The sequence below is a fragment of the Microtus oregoni genome, unplaced genomic scaffold (assembly GCF_018167655.1).
Source record: "Microtus oregoni isolate MIOR12 unplaced genomic scaffold, Mior012 000006F_ref0000085, whole genome shotgun sequence".
Taxonomy (NCBI): Eukaryota; Metazoa; Chordata; class Mammalia; order Rodentia; family Cricetidae; genus Microtus; species Microtus oregoni.
In genome coordinates, this window is record NW_024543065.1 from 21811162 (window position 1) to 21833466 (window position 22305).

At 39.9% G+C, this 22305-nt stretch overlaps 1 protein-coding gene across 1 annotated transcript in view; it reads left to right on the forward strand.

Moving 5' to 3' along the window:
• Frk (fyn related Src family tyrosine kinase) overlaps nt 1-22305 on the forward strand; it is a 101470-nt gene that overhangs the window by 39862 nt on the left and 39303 nt on the right. The window contains exon 2 of the mRNA XM_041654675.1: nt 8951-9072. Coding sequence (XP_041510609.1) covers nt 8951-9072 — 122 coding nt within the window. The remainder of the gene's footprint in view (nt 1-8950; nt 9073-22305) is intronic.

Sequence of the window (22305 nt, forward strand, 5' to 3'; positions counted from 1 at the left end):
CACATATACACATAACACATATTATTTACACACACCACACACACATACACTCACATACAAAGTTTAGTTTGCATATTTTGATTTTTATATGCTTAAGGCAGATGTATGAAAAAATCCTACTTCAAATATTCCACTATAATTCAACATATTCTTTATCTCATATGTGCAGTTAATTTTCATGAAGCATTCCTCTTCCTTTTAAAGAGATTCCTCTTTTCCCTTGGTTAAAGAATCATAGAGCCCAAAGAACTCCTCTGAGAATGTTCAAGGCTTCTGTTGTCTTGCATTTCTACCCACATCAGTGATAGAAACACATGAGGTGGTGGCATTCTTTATTTCTCAATGAGAAACAAATGCTGAGAGATGTTGGCCAAATTGTGTCTGAGGAATCTGGGTACTGGCTTCAGTCCTAAAATCTGCATCCGTTTGTGATTCTCTGAAAGTCTATTCATTCTCTTTTATTCATCTGGCTGCTTTGACATCAAGAACACACAAGAAGACCCTCTGAATTCCTCCCGCCCTATTCTGCTGCACATGTAGAGGAACTTAAAAGCTCTGCCTCCTTTCTCGGTTTTTTTTTCTGTTTCATACCCACCACCTTCACAATACACAGTGCAGTCCACTCAGTGTTATGTTCACCCGCCCCTGGCGTCCTCCAGCTAGTCGACCACCTACGTCTGTTCTTACTTCCTTCTCATTTATTCCACGAACTTTAACTCCTTATCAATGGCAGGTGGTCACTGAATAGAAAATGAATATTCTGCCCTATATCATTCCAGAGTGTCTTAACTGTCCTCTTTTTCCAGTGTATTCCTATCTTGACTTGCACACTCACTGTGAATTTTTCTAACTATGCATCCTTACAACGGCATGCTCCATTTTGACTTACTACTTAACTCAAAATTTAAATTGTAAGAGATAACGACACCTTGAATTTTGCAGGCAAATGGATAGAGCTAGAAAACATCATTTTGAGTGAGGTAACCCAGACCCAGAAATACAATTATCACATGTACTCACTCATAAGTGGTTTTTAAACATGAAGCAAAGAAAACCAGCCTACAAATCATAATCCTAGACAACAATGAGGATCCTAAGAGAGACATACATAGATCTAATCTCCATAGAAAGTAGAAAAAGACAAGATCTCCTGAGAAAATTGGGGACCTTGGGAGAGGGTTGAAGGGGAGGGGGAAGGCAGGGAAGGGAACAGAGAAAAATGTAGAGCTCAATAAAAATCAATAAAAAAATTAACAATTTAAGGTTTTAATAATTAATTTTTTTATTGATTTTTATTGAGCTCTACATTTTTCTCTGTTCCCTTCCCTGCCTTCCCCCTCCCCCTTCAACCCTCTCCCAAGGTCCCCAATTTTCTCAGGAGATCTTGTCTTTTTCATTAAAACCTTAAATTGTAGCCGGGCGGTGGTGGCGCACGCCTTTAATCCCAGCACTTGGGAGGCAGAGGCAGGCGGATCTCTGTGAGTTCGAAACCAGCCTGGTCTACAAGAGCTAGTTCCAGGACAGGCTCTAAAACCACAGAGAAACCCTGTCTCGAAAAACCAAAAAAAAAAAAAAAAAAAAAAAACCTTAAATTGTTATCTCATTCTTGAGTCTTTTGGAGTCTGAAAAGAAATGGTTAATAGGTTTTCTGCTTTTTCATCTTTTCACAGTATAGTTAGTATGAAATTGATGTCAATGAATTCCAACATAATAAATACATAAAAAATGATAAAATTACTAGTTATGTAGGTGGTATTAGGTTAAAAAGTGGTTACAGTGTCTTCAAGCTGTTTGCAGTATTTCATGTGGGATCAGAAATTTCATGTTGTCATCTAATTTTGACACAGTAGGCACCAATACAGCACCTCAAAGCCTCAGGTTTTTCTGCACTCATGGTGGGTGTGTGCTTGCAAGCTGGGTCATTCAACTCAACATCTAGACCAGGGTAATTAATGGCAATTCCCAAAAGAAAGCATATTCTGTATATCATTTCAACATATTCAATGTTTTAACTAAGACAGAATGATAGCATTCATACTGCTGGGAATTCTTTTTTTTTTCCTTTTTTTTTAAAATTTATTTTTCCATTCAAAAAATTTACACTTTCTCTCCTCCTCCCATTCCCCTCCGCTCCCCCACTCACCCTCAACCCTCCCCTTCCAACCTTAAGAGAGGGGGCAGGCAACCCTGCCCTGTGGGAAGTCCAACCTCCCCCCCACCTCCAGTCCTAGGAAGCTTTGCATCCAAATAGACAAATAGACTAGGGTCCCAAAAAGCCAGTACATGCAGTAGAAATAAGTCCCAGTGCCTTTATCAATGGCTTCTCAGTCAGCCCCCATTTACAGCCACATTCAGAGAGTCCGGTTTGATCACATGCTCATTCAGTCCTCGTCCAGCTGGATTTGGTGAGCTCCCCTTAGAACAGGCACACTGTCTCAGTGGGTGGATCAACCCCCTCCCCCACTCCCGCAGTCCAGACTTCCTTGCTCATCTTCTCCCTCCTTCTGCTCTTCAACTGGACCTTGGAGGCTCAGTCCGTTGCTCTGATGAGGGACTTTGTCTCTATCTCCATCCCTTGCCGGACGGAGACTCTATGGTGATATTCGAGATAATCATGAGTGTGATAGTGGGGCAAGGCCAGTTCAGGCACCCTCTACTCTGCTGCCCAACGACCTAGCTGGGGACATCCCCGTGGACAAATGGGATCCCCTCTAGAGCCAAGTCTCTTGCCAACCCTAAAATGGCTCCCTTAATGTAGATATCTTCTTCCCTGCTCCTGTATCTGTCCTTCCTTCATCTCCACCCTCCCACTCCCCAAGCACTCTCTAGTCTTTCCCTTTTCCCTTCTCTCTCCCCCTCTCCCCTTCCCCCACTCCCATGCTCCCAACTTTTGCCTGGCAATCTTGTTTGCTTCCAATTTTCAAGAGGATCTATATATGTTTTTCTTTGGGTTGATCTTTTTATTTGGCTTCTCCAGGCTTGTCAACTATAAGCTTAATGTCCTTTGTTTATGGCTAGAGTCCACTAATGAGTGAGTACATACCATATTCATCTTTTTGGGTATGGGTTTTCTCACTCAGGATAGTGTTTTCTATTTCCATCCATTTGCATGAAAAATTCAAAATGTCATTATTTTTTTTACCTCCAAGTAGTACTCTAATGTGTATATTAATAAATTCAAACGTTCTTTTGCGAGCCTGGGGAAGTTCAGTGGCTGAAGCAGCACTTGCTGTGTGAGCATGAGGATCTGAGTTTGGATTTCCACAACCTACAGAAAAAGTTAGGTGGCTTGCCTATGTTTCCAGAAATCTGACTAGTCAAGTACACATCCATAACGATACCACTAATCCCCAATTCCAAAATAAAATGCAAATTTTAATGATCTGCTTAATTGTTGTATATGTCTGGTCCCGTTTACCTAGTTTCTTCCTCATGTTCCATGAAGGACAAAGACAGCTGGCCTGAAGATGGTCTAGCAAGGCATTGCTTCACAAAGTATCACAAATGTTTATTCTCGCTGTCTTTGTTGGCCTTTTCATAGCAGTATAGTTCTTAGTGGCTGTGTGGGTTAATACTTTCTGAAACTCTGGAACCACTTGGTTTCCTAGTTCCCTTCCAAAATGCTTCTCAGAACCCTGCTGGATTCTCTGCACTTTCTACCATGGTGAACTGTGTAATAGCCCATGTTCTCTTGTAAACCACTGAGAGAAGTGGGCTCGGGTTAGAAGCAGATTCTTTAATAAACAGTCACCTCCTCCAAGGAGGAAACACAGTTAGTTCCTTCAAAATTCCCCCCTTCATGGTGACGACTGGGGTGTGTAACAGCAATAAAAAATGATTTATCCAGTGGTCCCAGTGTGAACTTCCTAGTTGCTAATAAGTCCTACTTCAGATGCTGACCTTGAGTGACGTCATCTGATCAACATTCTTAGGTGTGTGCAGTCTCCTCTTGAAGAATGGAGAAGTCAGCCTCACGTCTATCTTCATGCTCCTGTACAACAGCTTTATGTTTTTCTGAAGAAAAATGAGTTCAAATAGGAAGCTATGCTCCAGGCTAATCAACATGGGAACTGCACAGCAACTGGATGCTAGCACAGAGGCATTTTATAGTTCAAGCTTTCCGACAAGCACGGAAGATTACATGAAAATACATTATCTGAAGTTCAATGTTCAGAATAAATATGACTATAAATCCCATGCCAAAGTTCAATGCATCAATAGTTTTATCAAGCATTTAGTTAATAACTGCAAAGGACGTATGGCTACTATTTTCTACCAGAGATCTTTGAGGGTATTATATGTGGTCCTTGGCCTAGATAGGTCTTTAGCGACAAATGACTTACTTAAAATAAACAAGTAAATTAAAATTTGGTGCACTAATGGAACTGACCTAGGTCCTCTGCATATATCCGACAGTTGTATAGCCTGGTCTTTTTGTGAGAGTCTTGAGAGTGGGAGCTGGGGCTGTCTCTGACTCTTTTGTTGGTTTTCCAGACCCTCTTCCTCATACTGGATTGCCTTGCCCAACCTTAATACATGGGGAGATGCTTAGTCTTTCTGTAACTTGATATGCCATGTTTAGTTGATATCTGTGGGAGGCTTGAACAGAAACAGAGGAAGAGTGGATTGGGGAGGTAGAGGGGAGGTGGAGTGAACTGGGAGGGAAAACCGTGGTTGGGATGTAAAATAAATAAAAAAAAATTGGCGCACTAATTTGTCATACTTTGGGTCAAACCTAAAGGGCAGTCTCTGAATGCTGTCAGCCTTTTGGGGAAGTGAGTTTAAGTATAGATTTAGGTACAGCAGATGTAGGTGAGACAAGTTGGTTGGATTACTTGGAACAGGAACTTGACAGAGGCCTTTCTGGCAGTGTTGTTAAACATAATGAGGGTGAGTGATACATAGATACAGAAACAGAGTAGCTCCAGGGTACTCTAGATGGGCGGGTTTTGTTTCGATATGATAAGTGACCCGATGTGGATCAGTGCACCCTGAATACCATAAGTGTTCTGTCACAGTGCCATGAAGCCTCCCCACCCACCCAGGTACTAACAGTGTCATGATGAATGTCGGCTGCACAGGCATCCGGAGACCAACTCCATTGATGTGCTCTTCTAACCGACTTTCACATAGGTTATTTTGCCAAGTCAACCTGTACTTTTCTTTTCCTGTTTGCTCATGAGACACAGTCTCTCCCTCACCTCCAGGATCAGTCCATAGTGATTGAAGACCAGCTGCAGCTGCCTTCGCTTTTAGCGAGACAGAAGAAGATATTATAGGTCAGCTTTTATCCACTTAGCTCAGCATTTACTGCAAGTGGTGCTTCTCTTTAAACTGTAGGAGGAAATTACATACATCTGTTTAGAACTAGGAGTGACCAAGATGCCTACTTTATACCAGTTGATGTTGCTGTTAAGGCTCATAAAGATACACCTGCCTCTGCCTCCCGAGTGGATTAAGGGTTTGGGCCACCACCACCATCTGGCTGTATCAGTTTTGATTGTCAACAGTTGAGCCTTGACCTGGTAACGTGTAGTTATTGCAGTGTACTCTTAAGTGACTTCTTTTAATTGTCTATCAAAATTACATCTTATCAGCAACCTTCCCATTATAGAGAATACAGAGTGAAAACTGAGGGTCCTCTGTCATGATTTACACCATCTCTCATTAATCTCAGAGATGGATACTCATCTCACTGGTTTTTATAATATAAAGAAACAGAATATTCCTATTGCTCTGAAGTTTACCCTTTTTGTGCAACAGTGGGCTCACTATATCCCATGTCAGTAGGATAGACACCTGATGAATATTTACATAACACATTTCAGGGTTTGATCATGTATGTCTTACCTCCACAACAGGCATTTGTTTTCTCTAGGAAACACTTATTTCTCCTAGTATCTAAGTATCTTAGATATCTGATATCTTCTTTTGGCTACTGTTAGTATCTTCTCCATGTTATGGTATGCTAAAATAAAAACAGTAATTTCATTGTCAACACAGAGTATGTGTTTGGATGTATGTGGGGTCATTTACACAATAACCCTTTTCACGACTACGTGTCAAACTTTGATTTATTTTTGGATATCTTGTACAATTTTTTAATTTCTTGACTATTTCTATATATCCAGAGCTCCCAGGTTTTAGGATACGTCAAATCACTCGGAAGGTTTTTTTAAGTTCATGATTCCTGGGTTACAGTCCTCAGACTCTCTATTTGAGCAAGTCTGGACTGAGGCCGGAGAGTTCTCATTTTAGTGTTTCCATGCAAAGCCTAGAGATCACGTGTTGAGGTCTGTAGACTCTCTATGCAGGTCACATGTCCTATGATGTCTGAATCTTTTCTTGGTCCCTGCTGTTCACTGCTCAGAAGAACAACAGCAGCTGAGGAGAGGGTTGCAATGGCTTTGATGTTCATGTCCTCCCAGAAATGGTGCCAGCAGGGTCTCTAAAAGTAAGAGCCAATGAGAGCAATACTCCTGCCAGGAGCTTCAACCTCAAACTAAGGAAGAGTTTCCGTAGGCGCAAAGGGTAGGATGGGCTATTGTTTCCCCGTTAAACTCAATGGCATCACACGCTCTAAAGATTACAATCCCCAGCAGGTGCGTGATCTTTGAGACTGAAGGAGGGCACTATAATGCCACTCCTGGCAGAAAATATCTTTTTATTTATATTCTTCCCTTCCTAATGGGAGTGAAGCCAAGAAAAATTCTAAGTATGACATAAACAGATACATTCAGTCAAACACTTAAATTGTATCTATGTAGTAAACAGAAGTTCAGAATTTCTGAGACAGAATTTCTGAAAATTAGTAAATAGTTTCTCTACAAATGAAGATTGCCTTATCTTTAATCACTGAGCTTATACCAGCTGCTTACTTCTATATATCTTGGGTAGAAGATACACATCACTAATAGATAATTATTCCAAATACAAACGTAATGTATGCACATAAAACTTTATATAATAAAGTATTTATGCATGGAAATAAAATACAGGAGATACCATAATTAAAAAAATGTAACTTGCTACATAAATTAATGCATGATCAATGCCCTTTGAATCAGGAAAATGCACCGAGCTGATCAGTATATTTCATTTGTGCTGCTTCTTTGCTGGAAATATATGGAGAATTTTTACCATTTCTGGAAATGCTTGACTATTTGAACAATTCATTTTCAATAAGCTCGTACATATTTATAAATATGTGTACAGTTTTTGAAAATATGCTTGTTTAAGTTTTATACAAATGATATCATAATGGTATGAATCGTTCTTCAACTTCCTTTTGTGCCATTATGATTTAGTTGTTTCAACCTCTGTGTAAAGTTCCACTCAATTCCTGTAACTGGTAATTCTCTAGGATGGATATTCAGGTTCTGTCCTTTGTGTTGATGGTGCTGGGGATCCATCCCAGGCCCCAGAGCATGCTAAGACCATGCTCTACCACTGAGGAACCCTCCCTGCACTTGTTTTCTGTGTGCCAATGCTAAAATTCTTCAGTGAATTTTTTTGTTGCCTATTTTCTTGAGCACATTAAACACAGAGTCAGGAAGTGAATCTGAGCTGCACACAAATACCTAACTCCACCAGCTGGTGACAGATTGGTCTCTGAATAGGTTATATCAAATTATATTGCCACGAGAACCACATTAATGTTGTTTGACATTTTCCTACACACATGACAATAGGAGGACTGTAAAGTGTCCAGTTATAAAATGTGAATTTAAACTTCATTTTGATTTTGTTTATAATACCTAGCTGTGGCATAGGCACTGGCCATGCTGCTTATTTTTATTAGTTTCTTGGGTTTTTTATTTCTGTGAGTTATGCACTATAGCCTTTGCCAATTTTCTCCTGCTTTGTCTTATATTGATTATTGACCCCTCAATAAATCTGAATAGTGCTTATATTTTGGTTACATATTTTGCAAATATTTTAAAAGGTTTATGACTTGTGTCTTAATTTTATTTAATAGTAACTTTTTAAATTGAAGTTTAAAATGTGTTGTGATGAATATTCAAAATAATATTAGGTTTTCCAATTAGTCTAGCTTATCTTTTCCTGTAGATGTTTTTGGAGGGGGTTTGTTGTTCTGTCCCAATGGCCTCAGAAAGTTTTAAAATTCACTTTTTAGTAGGTCTTCTTGTGAAATTATTATATATTCTGAAGGCAGCATACATTAATTTATATCTATATATAAATTTATTTCACATGGATTTTTTACAATGTTCACCGAGTCATTTATCCTTGGCACCAATTTGTGTGTTTGGATTTGAGATTTTACAATTGTACTTAGAATTATACTGATGGAGACACTGAAGATCTGTAATTCTTGATTTGATCACATTCACAAGCTTGTGTATTTAGTATCTGACTCACAGTATCTATCTGTGAGAACATGTGTGTGTGCGAAGGCAGAGATGGGTGTAGCACAGAGACCATGTTGCCAGAGATGTACCTTTATATAGTCCGCTCACTGATCAAAGTTTCACTTATGTTAATAAGTTTCCCAGAAGCATGAGATAATTCCATATTACCATGAGCTTTGGTAGTGATGGTGGTGGGAAAAAAAGACATAATAATGGAGAAAGGATGTTTAATTCTCCTCCCCATCTGTTGGTGGAAGTTTGGTGGTGACAGTGAGTGTAACACACAGCCCTTTGTGGCCACGCTTATATGAGCATAAGATCTTAGGAAGGCTTAAGGGTGAGGAAGGGTATGGAGCAGGCATCAATCAAATTTCTGTGTTTTACTCTCATTTTAAGAATCGTGGAGTGAGTTGCTGCCATCTGAAAAAGCAACTCAAATATCCAAAGCTACCATTTGTGTGTGTGATGGTTTCACTGAAGGAATAGCAAATGTTTCTGAAGTTACAATGTTCACTTCTTGTTCTTGTTTTTAAAATGACTGATTGGTTAATTGGGGTTTATGTCTCTCTCCTCTTCAGGTGGTTCTTTGGAGCAATCAAAAGGGCAGATGCAGAAAGGCAACTACTGTATTCGGAAAACCAGACGGGCGCCTTTCTGATCAGAGAGAGTGAAAGCCAGAAGGGGGACTTTTCCCTCTCAGGTAGGGGCATTGCTCTGCGGCGTGGAATAGGAGTTTGAACGTTTGCAGTCAAGAGCTTTCTATGTGAACGTGAGTGTGCTAATGATAGATTTTCAAGATTTCTCGTATTCACAATTTCACCCAAATTAAACCCGCTGAACTGCTCAAGAGTAACGAGGATTAGATAAGAGCCCCTATGACTAGACCTTTCTACAAACAGTTCCCAATATATGAACCATTGATAAGAAATGAAAAGCCCAGAGTCACATGGTTGGGGTTCGCATTGTCTAGTATCCTTCTGGAGAAATGACTAGAAGGAAGAAAAATTGTCAAACCAACCTTGTGAAAACTTAATTTCTCTTTCTCTTTCCTCCTTCCTATTTTCCCTTCTATGTTTTCACTTGTCTTTATCTGATAAGTAGGAAAAACTGAAATGTTGGATGAAAATTCATTTAGTCAACCTACTGGATGCATAATTTTGCCAAATATGGTTTTTCAGTTCAAGGCAAAATGCATCGCTGTGATGCCCTAAGGAAAAACAGAAACTTAGGGGACTTAAGATGCATCTTTACAACTGCAGACACACATGTCTGCTTTCATGAGACTATGTTCCAGGCCAGATGCAGCAATGCAGAGTATCCTTACTTAGAGTTGCCACACCAACTTGCCTCTGGGTGTGAAACTCTCTCTCTTGCCTTGTCTAGATCTCTTTATGTCTAATACACACACACACACACACACACACACACACACACACACACACGTATATGTCATTATCCTTTTAAGCATGTGGTCAGTTTTTCTGAGTAGATAAAACCTATTTAGGGGGGTTCAGAGAGATTTTGTTTCCCTTTGTGTCTGTTTCCCTGTTTTATGTTAATGATGATCTTGTGTTTTTCATGATGTCTTCTTGGCTCCTTAGAAGTTACGGTGACCTTCACAATGTCACCTTTTAAGAATTCAGACAAGAACTCTGGCCACGTTGTGTAAATTTGGCATCCTTCATCCTTCTACAATCCTGTGGTCTCAAAGTTTGGGAACACGGGTTGGCACTAGGAAGATTCATGGGCATTGATATATTGATACAGGTGATGCAGACACAGATTTTATGTTGTGCCGTATCCGTGTCCATCCAGACGACCACATCAGCTGGGTCCTGCTTGGCTTCCTAGTCCATGCTTGAAGGGAAGCATGAGGATTAAGAAATGGAAGGTACAAAAGTTAAAGATATAAAAGACAGAGACACAGGATAGAGTCGGGAGGGCAACCCAGTGTGAATACTGAAATTTGTTCCTTGTTTACGTCTCATAGACTTTATATACCTCAATCCAAAGAGGAAGGGGAAGACAAGAGGCTTCTTTACCATGATACAAGGAACAAACAAAGTAATCACCTTCTCAATACCCACAGCATCACGTAACCTCACCCTAGGTCAGAACATCCTGTTAGTAGTCACACCTTGGGTCAAACCACCTGTCAATATCCCTGAAGAAGCAAGAATAGGCCCGAACTTTCTGACCTTCGCTCAAGGTGGAAGGAATCCACATCCGTGGGCTCCCACAGTGTTGGGTCTGTACTTAGTTCCAGAGGGATCTGGAACTGAATTGATATGGTATTGGAGGATCAGCTGAACAGAGCCTTATTCCTGCTCAGCGCCATGGATGAGGATGAGGGTTTTTCTGATTTTTATTCTTGAGATATCCCTAAGCGTAATGATTCCAGATTTTTTTTTTTTGAGATGTTGCTGACTCTTAAAGCAGTAACAAAATCATTTAGTATTGGGGTTGTTCACTCAGAAGAGATACCCTGGCAGGTTGGGACTTCACAGTAGTAGATGCCTGTGTAAATCTAGGTGGTAGAAGTAGAAGCCAATATTTTATATAATAGCTTTACTCTTGGTAATGAAGCAAATGTATATAAAAACAGAAAAACATTTAAAAGAGCAGTCTTGAATGTTACCTATTGGGGATACATTTTCAACACTGAAAAACTCTTTCTACTGTTTTTTTCTATAATTAACCTATATTTATTTATGTATACATATTTATGCATGGAATTTCCATACACAGGAAATAAAACAGAAATGATCATGTAATCAATGAAATACATACCTATGTACATCTATATTTATAACACAAACATGTATGTGTACGATAAACATATGGACACATATAATTATATGTGTGTGATGTGAAGTCATCTATGATTTGTGATATTTTATGAATGTTTCTGCATGCTCTTATTACTCTGCCTTAACATTTTAGAAGTTACATAACTTTACATTTGCATGAGGGAAATCATTTTTTGACTTGTTTCATATTCTATACATTGTTGTTATTTTCAATTATTTTTCTATTATAAAAATGGTTCACATGGAGTCTCTGTAGATTAATATTTAAATGTTTTCATTGAAATACCATTTTCACAGTAGGACAAATCAAATCTTTTTGAAATCTAGATATTGAATAAAAAGAGCTATAAGAGCATTCCCTCTTTAAGTGTATCCATATTTGTTGATTTGACTTTCTCATTATTTATATATCCAATTTGGTCATAGTTGCTTATTAAATTTAAATTAAATGCTTCATATAAGCATAAGATATAGAAGAATATTTCCACGGGGAAAGCAAACTGAAAGTAGAGTCACCTGACTCATACATATCTTTGAATAACACTGGGGCTACAGTGACTCTTCAGAATATTCTCTACAGCGAGTATTCTGGAACAAAACAGCTTGAGAGGCTTAGGAGAGAATTAGAAGGATATTGGCTGCTGTAAGCCGTGAATACTCCAGAGCTTGCTTATGGTCTTAGGAAGCACTGTAGAACTGCTTTAGAGACCAGCAAATCATTATAGATTCTTTTTCAATGAAGTCAAACAATTTAGAGTCTTTTGAACAAATTATCTGATTGCTGTGTATTCACACGGGATAAAGTAAATGCATCTGATTATGTTCTGCTGAAAGGGAAATTCTCTTATTAGTTAGAAGGCTATGCAATGGAGAAATGGAAAGAAAAGGGGCTTCGATAGATCTACATAAGACAAACAAACCATCCATTTGCTGACAGCTGATTATCACTAAGGAACGTCAGATGGACCACTCATAGATTGATTTCTTAGTGCAGTTGTCTTCTTAATCAGCGGGAATTGATGGTCTTCAATTTTGCTGACTGCTGTGCCATTAAAAGAAGGTAAACAACATTCCTTTTTCTATCTTTTTCTCCCCTGTATGACTTTTCTTTACAAGCATTGTCTTTATTCCTTGGGCAGCAATGGCTTGCAGCTGTCAGAGAAGAGCTTCATGACAGAGCATGATTTATTGAGGCTGGGGCAGCTCTGGGAAGCAGTGGCCCAAGGTTGGGGTGGGTGCTAATTGGGTTGTTGTGATCTACACATGGTTGTCAGATCTTGTGAGGTCTGAGGAGATCAGAAAAGAGACTTAGGGCCATGACACCTCTCATAAAAGTGAGACACTAATTAGCTATGAATTATAACAGCACTTTTGGATATTACAAATTATACATGGTAGCCAGAGAATCTGTCTTCATTAGACACATGGCAGGTAGTTTTAGTGGCTCTATTGTTATTTGTCATTGGTGGTGAATTTTTTTTCTGAAGAAAAATATAGAATTCTGACTGCATGTCAACTGGCTTGGCTATTTCTTCACATCAATCAATTACTTAAAAGGAAATTATTATTGCTATTGCCATTAATATTAATTTGATGTTTGGTGTCTTATAAAACATTCATTGTCTTGTTTGATGCACGGAGGCTGCCCTTGTGCTCGTTATCAGTTTGTATTACAAGATGGCAATGGAGGAAGGACTGCCAGATGCCAAAGTTCTATTTTTGGGAGAGTGAGTAGTACAGGCGTCGAATGTGTGTGTGTGTGTGTAGATGGACCTATATTGTTCAGGGTCATGTATGCATGCGGAGGACTTCTGGACCTTACTCTATAGAGAGATATTTTAGGTAGAAGATGAGTGACCCAATCTGTGTTGTAGAGAGCATATTACTTCTTATTTGTTGCCAGGACAAAAATACATAAAAAGAAGCAACTTAAGCAAGGGAGGGCTTGTTTTGCTGTATAGTTTGAAACGGCAGTGCATCATGATGGGGAAGGCCTGGTGGCCAGAGTGTGAGGTAGCTGCTCATATTGTGTCTGCACGAGAGGGAAATGATTGCTGCCCCTCAGCTCTCTTTCTTTTCCCTTTTAGCTAGTCTGTCATCTCAGCCTATGAGATGGTTCCAGCCCCATCTTTCGGGACAAGTTTTTATTTTGCATTTGTATCTCTCTAGAAAAGACCTCACAGATATACCCAGAGCTATGTCTGCTGGGTGACTCTGAATCCAGCTAAGTGGCTGATGAAAATTAACCTCCACAGCGAATTTGGTGAGACGTGTGCAGGAAATGTTTATAATAGATAGCAGTCTGGAGATGAAAGAAGTGAGCACAGTGGCATCATTTGCTGCTATCTGAAGTCACAGGTGGAAGGCCACTAGCATTTTGCGGATGTGGGTGACATACACTGATGTTGGTGGGTCTTCTTTCTATGTGTTGCTTTCATTGGTTAATAAAGAAACTGCCTTGGCCCTTTGATAGGACAGAAAATTAGGTAGGCAGAGTAGACAGAACAGAATGCTGGGAAGAAGGGAAGTGAAGCAGACTCCATGCCTCTCCTCTTTGAGATGGAAGCAGGTTAAGAATTTTCCTGGTAAGCCACCACCTCGTGGTGCTACACAGATTAATAAAAATGGATTAAACAAGATATGAGAGTTAGCCAAGAAGAGGCTAGATATAATGGGCCAGGCAGTGTTTAAAAGAATACAGTTTCTGTGTAATTATTTCGGGGCATAAGCTAGCCAGGCGGCTGGCAGCCAGGTGGCAGGAATGTAGCCCGCAGCTTCTACTACAATACACTAAGCTCTAGGCTGCACTCTCAAAACAGCAATCTCCCAGTGTTCCTTTCTTTTTTTGTAGGGTGAGTATAGGAGTGTGGACCTAGAAGTAGGGATTAGAAAATACTTTGGTATTAAGCAGTCTGATTTAGTGCCAACTATTTCCATGCTTCAGTTTCTTTTGGCTTAGAGGAGGTAACCATGGGGCTATAGAAAACTGAGTTAAAGTGTATCCCATCTTGATGTTGAGTCTTTCCCAGTCGACTCTTTGTGATGTAATCAAAGCAGTCCTATTTTGTTTCCACAAATACCAGCCTGAACCAGGATAGTTAGGAAAACTAGAAAGAAAGAAATGGGTCTACCCATACATGAGCTGACAGGAATCGGTGATTGATCAGACATGGAGAAAAAAGGCAGAATGATGCCTGTCCCATGTCTGACAAGCTAAGTGAATTCTGTAGGAGTGGTCCAGTGGTCTCCATCTGGGCTGAGTGTAGTTTCTTTGTGCTCTGCTTGAACAACTGAAGAAGCATACACAGAAAGAAGACTAGTCCAGGATTTTATCCAGAAGCAAAACAAAGTGCAGAGGAGATGTTATGCAAGGGAACTGCAGGTCCTTAGCATAACAAGCAGTTCAAGAATCTGGTCACTGTCCTGAGTGTCTTCCCTTTGTAGGTCTTGGAAGAAGAATTGATTGCTAGATTGTTTGTATTTTGATTGGTAGACTTGGATTGTGTAAGCCTTTGTTCATCAAATATCTCCTTTCCCACAATGCATCTGATCTTCAGGATATGTATGCTCATGTATACCCAGTCATGTGTAGAATATAAGATGGCAAATTGGAAATTTTAGCTAAGAGTTCACTCAGAGGACACAGCTTGCCGTACTGCTCACATATGTCCAACAGCCAGGATATGCTTTCAACATAGGCCATGAAAGGAGAATTACTGAAGATTTATAAGCAGCTCTAAATGGGAGTGCTCGGTTACTGTTTGGAAAGCAGGGTGTGTGAAGCTTGCTTGATGCAGGTGTTGGTCCCAAGTTTCTAAGTAATGTGTTGGGTAAAGGGTTGTGAGTAGCAGAGTCCTAGGTTGCCAAGCTACCCCTTCACATCCTGATCTGGGAAGGCAGATTCTTAGGGAGAAAGTAGAGAAAAGGAGGGTAACCTCATAGGTAGTGTGGGCAATTTGGGGTGAACTTAGTAATAACCATCATTTCTTCAATTTTTTTTTCATTTTCATTTTATTTTATGTGTAGGCATGTTTTTTCTTTCTTTCTGAATTTGTACTGGTGCACCACTTGTGTGTCTGATGTCTGAGGGGGCCAGAAGAGGGCATTGGACCTTTGGGACTGGAGTTGCAAACAGCTAAGAGCTGTTTTGTGTGTGCTGGGAATTGCTGCCTGGTCTTTGGGAAGAACAGACAATGCTCTTAACCACTGAGTCGTCTCTCCAGCTCACAGTATCTCCTCCTCCTTTCTTCTTCTTATTTCTCTAAAGAACTAAGTCATTTTAATTGAGTAGAGAATAATTGAGAATGAGAAGTTTTCAAAACCACAGTGGTTCAGACTTTTTTTTAAAAAATAAACTTTGAGTGTCATTTTTCTATGATAAAATGATAAAATGTCGTTCCTCTGGTCACGTTGGTCCCATGGAGTATGCAAGAGTTATTTATGGTCACTGTGAAGCTATTTTGTGAGACTATAAGGTCTAACCGCTCTACAGAGACCTACCTATTTTTAATACAAACACTCTCTCTCTCTCTCTCTCTCTCTCTCTCTCTCTCTCTCTCACACACACACACACACACACACACACACACACACAGACACACACATTGTAGAATTCATAGAACCAGATAGTTTTATCCTCCAAAATATTTGGTGGTCATTGCTAGAAGTATCACATTAATGCCAAAACTGCCTTTTCAAGAAGAGTGTCACCTCATGTCTGTTCGTTGAGAATAATGTCCACACGTGGAAGAGGCCAGCATGATCTGAAGTGAGTTCCTGAATACTGAAACAGGGGAATAATCGGAGTGATGCTTTCGAATTCTAACATAGTATACATTTATACATACCTTACACATTAATGTTAAAGATGATTGAAAGAGAATTGAGACAACAGCATCCCTCTAGAAAAGATATACATCCTTTATGTTGACCTTTTGTGTTGCCTCCATGTTGTCATTGTACATATCCTTGACTGGACCTTGCATGTTCTTCATGTTGACCTTATGCGAATCCTTCATTTTGACCTTGTGTGTTTTATTCCCATTGACCTTGTCTTTATCTTTTCTGTTGACCTGGTGTGCATTCTTCACAGTGAATTTACATACATAAAGGCTTTCTTATTTATGAGCAGCCATTCCACTATGTGTAAAAAAAAACCACACTTTTCCCAGTGAATTCTAAGGGCAGAGAAACTTTGTTGTTGCTTCTTTTTCGTGATCCTTCTGTCCCTCCACACTTTCCTAATAGTTTATAAAGAACTGTCAGTAGACACTCAGGTACGCTCTTCTTCATGCTGTAGTCTCTGGGAATAATGAAAAACAAGGCCAGCGACCCTTCCTTAAGCCAGCAAGCCTGGGTCTCGTAAGATCACAGTTAATCCTCTTGCCTTTTATACTTTACATTATTTTAGAAACATGGTTTCATATCCAAAGGTCAGCATTTTCCAAATAATGTGGCTGTGGTATAAGAGAAAAATGGAAAATGTAATTCCTTAGTGTGACCGGTGCCTTGCCTCCCACCCCTGCCAGAGCCAGAGTCCAGACTCAAACCCACTTCACACACCCTTCTTGGCCACTGTCATTACTCCCAAAGTTTCCAGATATGCTGAGTCACTCAAGACTGACTCTTGCCCCACGGTGAAAGGCTCCATGTTTCATTAACAGTCTCCTGGGTCATCTATTCATTCTTCATTGAAAATTAATGTGAACCCCATGGCCACTAGAGTTTGCCATTAATTCCATTACTATTAACCACGAATGTAAATACAATTGTATATACCAAGCATGAGCAAGTTTCAAACGACTTGGAAAAAAAAATTGTTCCTTGAATTTATTAAGCAATGAAACTTCTATGGATTCTAGGAGCGTTTGATGCTGCTTAAAGATATTTTGCTTTTTAAAAAGTGCACGCGCTGCAGAAAGGGACTCTTCTGTTAATAACTCCACTATCTCATATAGAATGTATTAAATTTTAAATGTGTTGGTGCCATCTCAGAAAATGCCTTTTAATTAAAGTCGTAATTTAGTTGTGTTCAGCTTAATTGCAAATATCATTGACGGTAATAGCTCGTGACTTTCCTGTGAGTTATGCTGCATGCTGCCTTCCCTGAACGTTACTGCTGCTATGTTGTGTTTCAAATGCTTTAAATACTCTGTAAAGCTACATTGGCATTTTATTATGCCGTCCATGGATCTGTGCTTGTGCGGGTGTGCACCCACATATAGATATACAGGCAAAACGCCCTGCTTCTCTCTAGAGTGCTGGCTCCTGGAGAAGTTCTTACTGAGACTCATTCTTGTGTTTCTGGATGCTGCAGCATTCTTTCCAGGACTTTCTATCTTTCCTTCTCTCGCTTTTTTCTGAAGCCATAAAGTTGACTCATTGATTCAAACCAGAAGGTTTTGAATACCCTGTCATGTTTATTGAAAAGACTCTCCATGGTGTCATTTTGAGCTACTTGAAGGAAAATGTCAGAAATGTTCCACGTTGTTGCTCTTTGAATGGAACTCTACAAGAAACAACTTCCATTATTAACTAAGTAGAAACTGATGTCATACGGAGTTCAGTGAATTTGATGCTCTTGTAGGTCATGATACAATGAACCTCTTTCCTTTAAAATGTTTATTTCTGGAAAATTAAATTGTTCCTTTATTACGTTTTGTCTTGTGTTGCCTTCATAGGTTGATAGTAGCCAGCTAATGGGTTCTGAAGGAAGCACTGCCCTGCTTCCCATTCATCTACTCAGGAACACATTAAGAGTGACAGAATCTTAGCAGCCCTGTAAACTCTGCCCAATCATAGTGATTAGGGAGAGTCACTATATTAGCTAGATTCCACCCACCCCCTTTTTACCAGAGTGTAGATAAGTTGCTATGTAAGTGGCTGCAGATGAGGGCAAGGCAGGACGAAGGTGGGAGGATTGCTTAACCTGCAGTCCGCATGTACCCTTGCCTGCTTTAGAGAGGAACAACACATTGCAAAGACCAGGCAGCTGCTGCTTTTCTGCTTCAGTTGCAGCGACTCCATGACCCTGGTGTTGTCTATGTGTAGTGTCCTCCTTTCCTATGTCTGCGTGTGCAGCAGTTCTCATCCCAGCAAACGGGACTCCCGTTCAAGACAGAGAAGTGGCACTAGTGTTGTGCACACCGGTCTGCAGAGCTGCCCTTCAGGAAAAGAGCAAGTAAGAGCTCCGGCCTCTGGTGATTGTTTTTACACATTCGTCTGGTTAAACATTAACCCTTGAGCATTGCTCTCACAGTCAGTTTAAGGTGGTTTTAAACCACAAAGCATTTGTTTCTCAATGTTCTTGTGGCTGGGAAATCTGATATAAAGGTGTTGGGATATTTACTGTCCAGAAAGGGCTTTACAGATGGTTGTCTCATGTGACAGAGGCAAGGCCCTTAAGTTCTTTTTACCACAGCGGTTAGAGGACTCCATGCTCATGAGTTCATGTAATTATCTCCTGAAGGCCTCACCTCCAAATCCATCACTTGGGGAATTAGAGCTGCAAAGTACAAATTTTTGATTTGGAACAGGCAAACCTTCGGGTCATATTTGTTGCCAAGTATTGAATTATATTTCCCTTTAATTTTTCATTAGTTTTTGAGAGTTTCATACAATGTGGTTTGATCCTGTTCTTCCATCCTCAACCCCTCTTATTGCTGGTGGTCATGGCAGTGAGTAGAAGACCCGCCTGCCCAGCAAAGTGAGACTGGATGTTTACTCCTCTGACACATGTCAGCAGGTTGGGGGCTCTAGTGCTCTGCTGCCTGTGCTCATGGAGGAACTGTACACGCATCTCATGGGAAGAGGACTATGTTTTTGTCTAAATTTCAGATTTTTTAATTCACTCAATAGGAACAGCTGCCTGAGATTCTGCCCTAAGATTTGATTAGCCAATACTTTTATTGAGCCACAGATCAGCGTTATTTCCCTTTATACTGGATAGACAAATCATATTAGAAATTTCTGAGAATACCAAACCACAAATTTCTGAGCATCCCAAACTACACTCCAAATATTTGTCCTTAGGCCCACAGATAAGTGTAGTAGTCCTTATCTCTTGTCAAGGAAACTTCTTTTTGCAAGAGATGGAGAAAATGACAGAAAACCACAATCAATCAAAACTCAGAGTCGTTCAGCCCGGTGCCAGTGGAGCCGTCTATAGAACAGCTCTAGCACCTACGGCACAGGGAACATTGCACAGGAGGGGTGGATGATTGTAGGACCTAGAGGATCAGGGAGCTTGCTGTGCTACTGTGTCTCCTGCTAACGTCAGATGCTGTGCCCATAAAGCCTCACCAACATGACTGCCTAAACACAAGCTGAAGGAGGATTACAATAGACATGCCAAAGTGGATGGGAAAAGTACACAAGGCCACAACGCGACCCAAAGAACTAAAGACAGCTAAGGAATGCCAGGAGTGGAAGAAGCAGTCTTCCTCGGGGAAGAGCACACAAACTGGCTGTCCACTTCCAAAAGGTACTGGGAATGGACATACAAGTAGCTTTAGAAGACTAAGCGGGTTATATTTAGGAACATATATGGACATACATAGCCATATATGTATATAACAACTATGAATGAAAAAGGAGGCCATGAATTTAAAATTGAGCAAGAAGGAATGTGTGGGAGAGTTTGGAAAAAGGAAGGGAAAAAAAGAAATGATATGATAATATTGTAATCTCTAAAATAGAAAATATTTTAAAAGGAGAAAGACAATAAGCATGCAGTAAAGCAATTTAAAACAAACACGAGAGCTTTTGGTAAGGGAAATCTCTAGCAACAAAATGAAACTTCTTCAGGGTAAAGATTTTCAAATTTCTTGGCCATAGGATAATTTCTTTTTATGTAAAAAAAAAGGTTTAGGAAGAAAAATAGTAGCATATGAGATGGTGAGTAACGATGTAAAGGTACAGAGAAAATATTTACTAAAAGGAGAAGAAGAAAAATTTGAAAGCATTCGATTGGAAATCCTGGGATACAAGAATGCGAAACTTCTATGCAACAAGGCCTAGAAAGCACCAGGAAATGATGGTGGATGGTGGACAGAAATTGCCCCTGTGGTTAGCATTTGCTGAGTAAAGCGTCTCCTTGAAGAGCTCAGAGGAAAGCAAAGGAAGCAGATGGAAGCCGTGAGGACAGATGTCACCTAAGTGCAGGTATATCTCCGGAAGTTGTTAGAGTAAATGGATGTGATCGTAAGTAAGTAACAGAAGAAAAATTCCCTAGCATTTAAACCCCACTGCCTAAAATCCTAGTCTTCAGGGAGAAATGACTATTACATGTAAAATATGTGAAAATCTCTCTAGATATGATACCCTTTCCAAATACTTTATATCAAAAATAAGTGAAAAAAATTCATGAAAATCTAGGAGAAAAATAATATCAAAAGATTAAAAAATCAGAATTCTCCTTTCACCATTAAATATGGAAAGGATGACTATAAAGATATAATTCTGATTTCAAAAACATAACTCTTCAGGTCAATTTTATTAATAAAGTTGATAAACAGCATAGTTTTACCTTCGTTCTCCAGCTGTTGACATTGAAACAGTTGCCTGTCCCATTTCTGTGTCTATCTGCGTGTATCTGTTTCTTCCCCCTTTAGCTTTAGGGTTCCTCATTACTGCAAGCTTTGATTTAACTCTGGGGTTTTTATAGTGACGAAATGATGTCATCTATGATAGCATGCATATCCTGATATCTTCAAATGTTTTCTTAAGTTCTTTACTTGCTTTGGATACAACAGAGCATTATGAATGTTACCGCATTATTAAATCTTGTCTAGGACCCCAAAAGGCCTTTAGTAGCCCCACTTTACAGCCACACACAATCCTACTTAGCTTGCCTTTCATGGCCTCACTGAAAGCAGTGCATCTCACACTTGATATTTTTCATTATTACTGTGTTGCTTTTTACTTTTGAACTAGCACAGACAATATCAGGTTTCATTCTAGCAGTTTAGTGTTTATGTTATGTGCATTGGTATCTCTGTGAGGGCATTGGATCCTCTAAAACTGGAGTTGACAGACAGTTGTGAACTGCTATGTGGGTGCTGGGAATTGAACCCAGGTCCTCTGGGACAATAGCCAGTGCTCTTAAATGCTGAGTCATATCTCCAGTCCTGTTCTAGCATTTCAAAACGAAGTTTGTTGTGTTGATTCTCACGCCCCTGCGCTTCATCTCACCAACCCACCCCAGTACTTTGCCGGCTCTTCTCCTTCATGTCTCTATTTCGACAGCTCTGCTTTGCACCCCTGCCACCTCTGTGCCCCCCCTCTCATTTCACAGCCTGTGCTCACACCCCAGTTATACACATGAGTATGAACACCATATGTTAGAGTTTGCCTGTGAGCAAGAACATGTGATTTTTATGTATCTGCGTTTAAATCACCTTTGCTACATAGAATACTTTACTGATCCATCCATGTCTCTCCAAGTTTCACTTTTCTTTACAGCTGAATAACCTACCACTGTTATATACGACATTTTCATCATTCTCTCATTGGTTTAGGGGTGTCTAGGCTGGTTCTATTTGCTTGCTATTGTGAATAAAGCCACAATAAACATGGATGTGCGAGCCTCTCCATGGTGGAACTGGGCCCTCTCAGTGCTCTAGAGTGGCATAACTTGTCATGGAGTAACTTTACTCTTCATTTTTTGACAGACCTCCAGACTGATTCCCAGCAACAGTGAGTAAGGGTTCACCAGTGTTTGCTTTGACTCTTTTCCGGATTATAGCCATTCTGACAAGGGTGGGGAGAAATCCCACAGTAGTTTTCTCTTGCATTTCCATCCATCCTCTGATGGATAAGGATGCTGCACCTTTGTAGAAGTATTTACAGTTCTAGGGTAATCCATCATGTGACCTTAAATTATCCTGTGATTCCTGACGGAGTTACACCCTCTACTGTGATTAAACTTTCTAGTCTGGTTTTCACAATGTTTTTACTTTCTCTGAACAAAGCACATAGCACTAGGCAGACAAATCTTTGAGTCTGAGGCCATAGTGAGTTTCAGGACTGCAGGGCATCTGTAAAGAGTCTCTGTCTTAAAAGAAAAAAACATACAAACAAAAACAAACAAAATTCCCTAAACCAAAACAAAAACAAAAGTTATT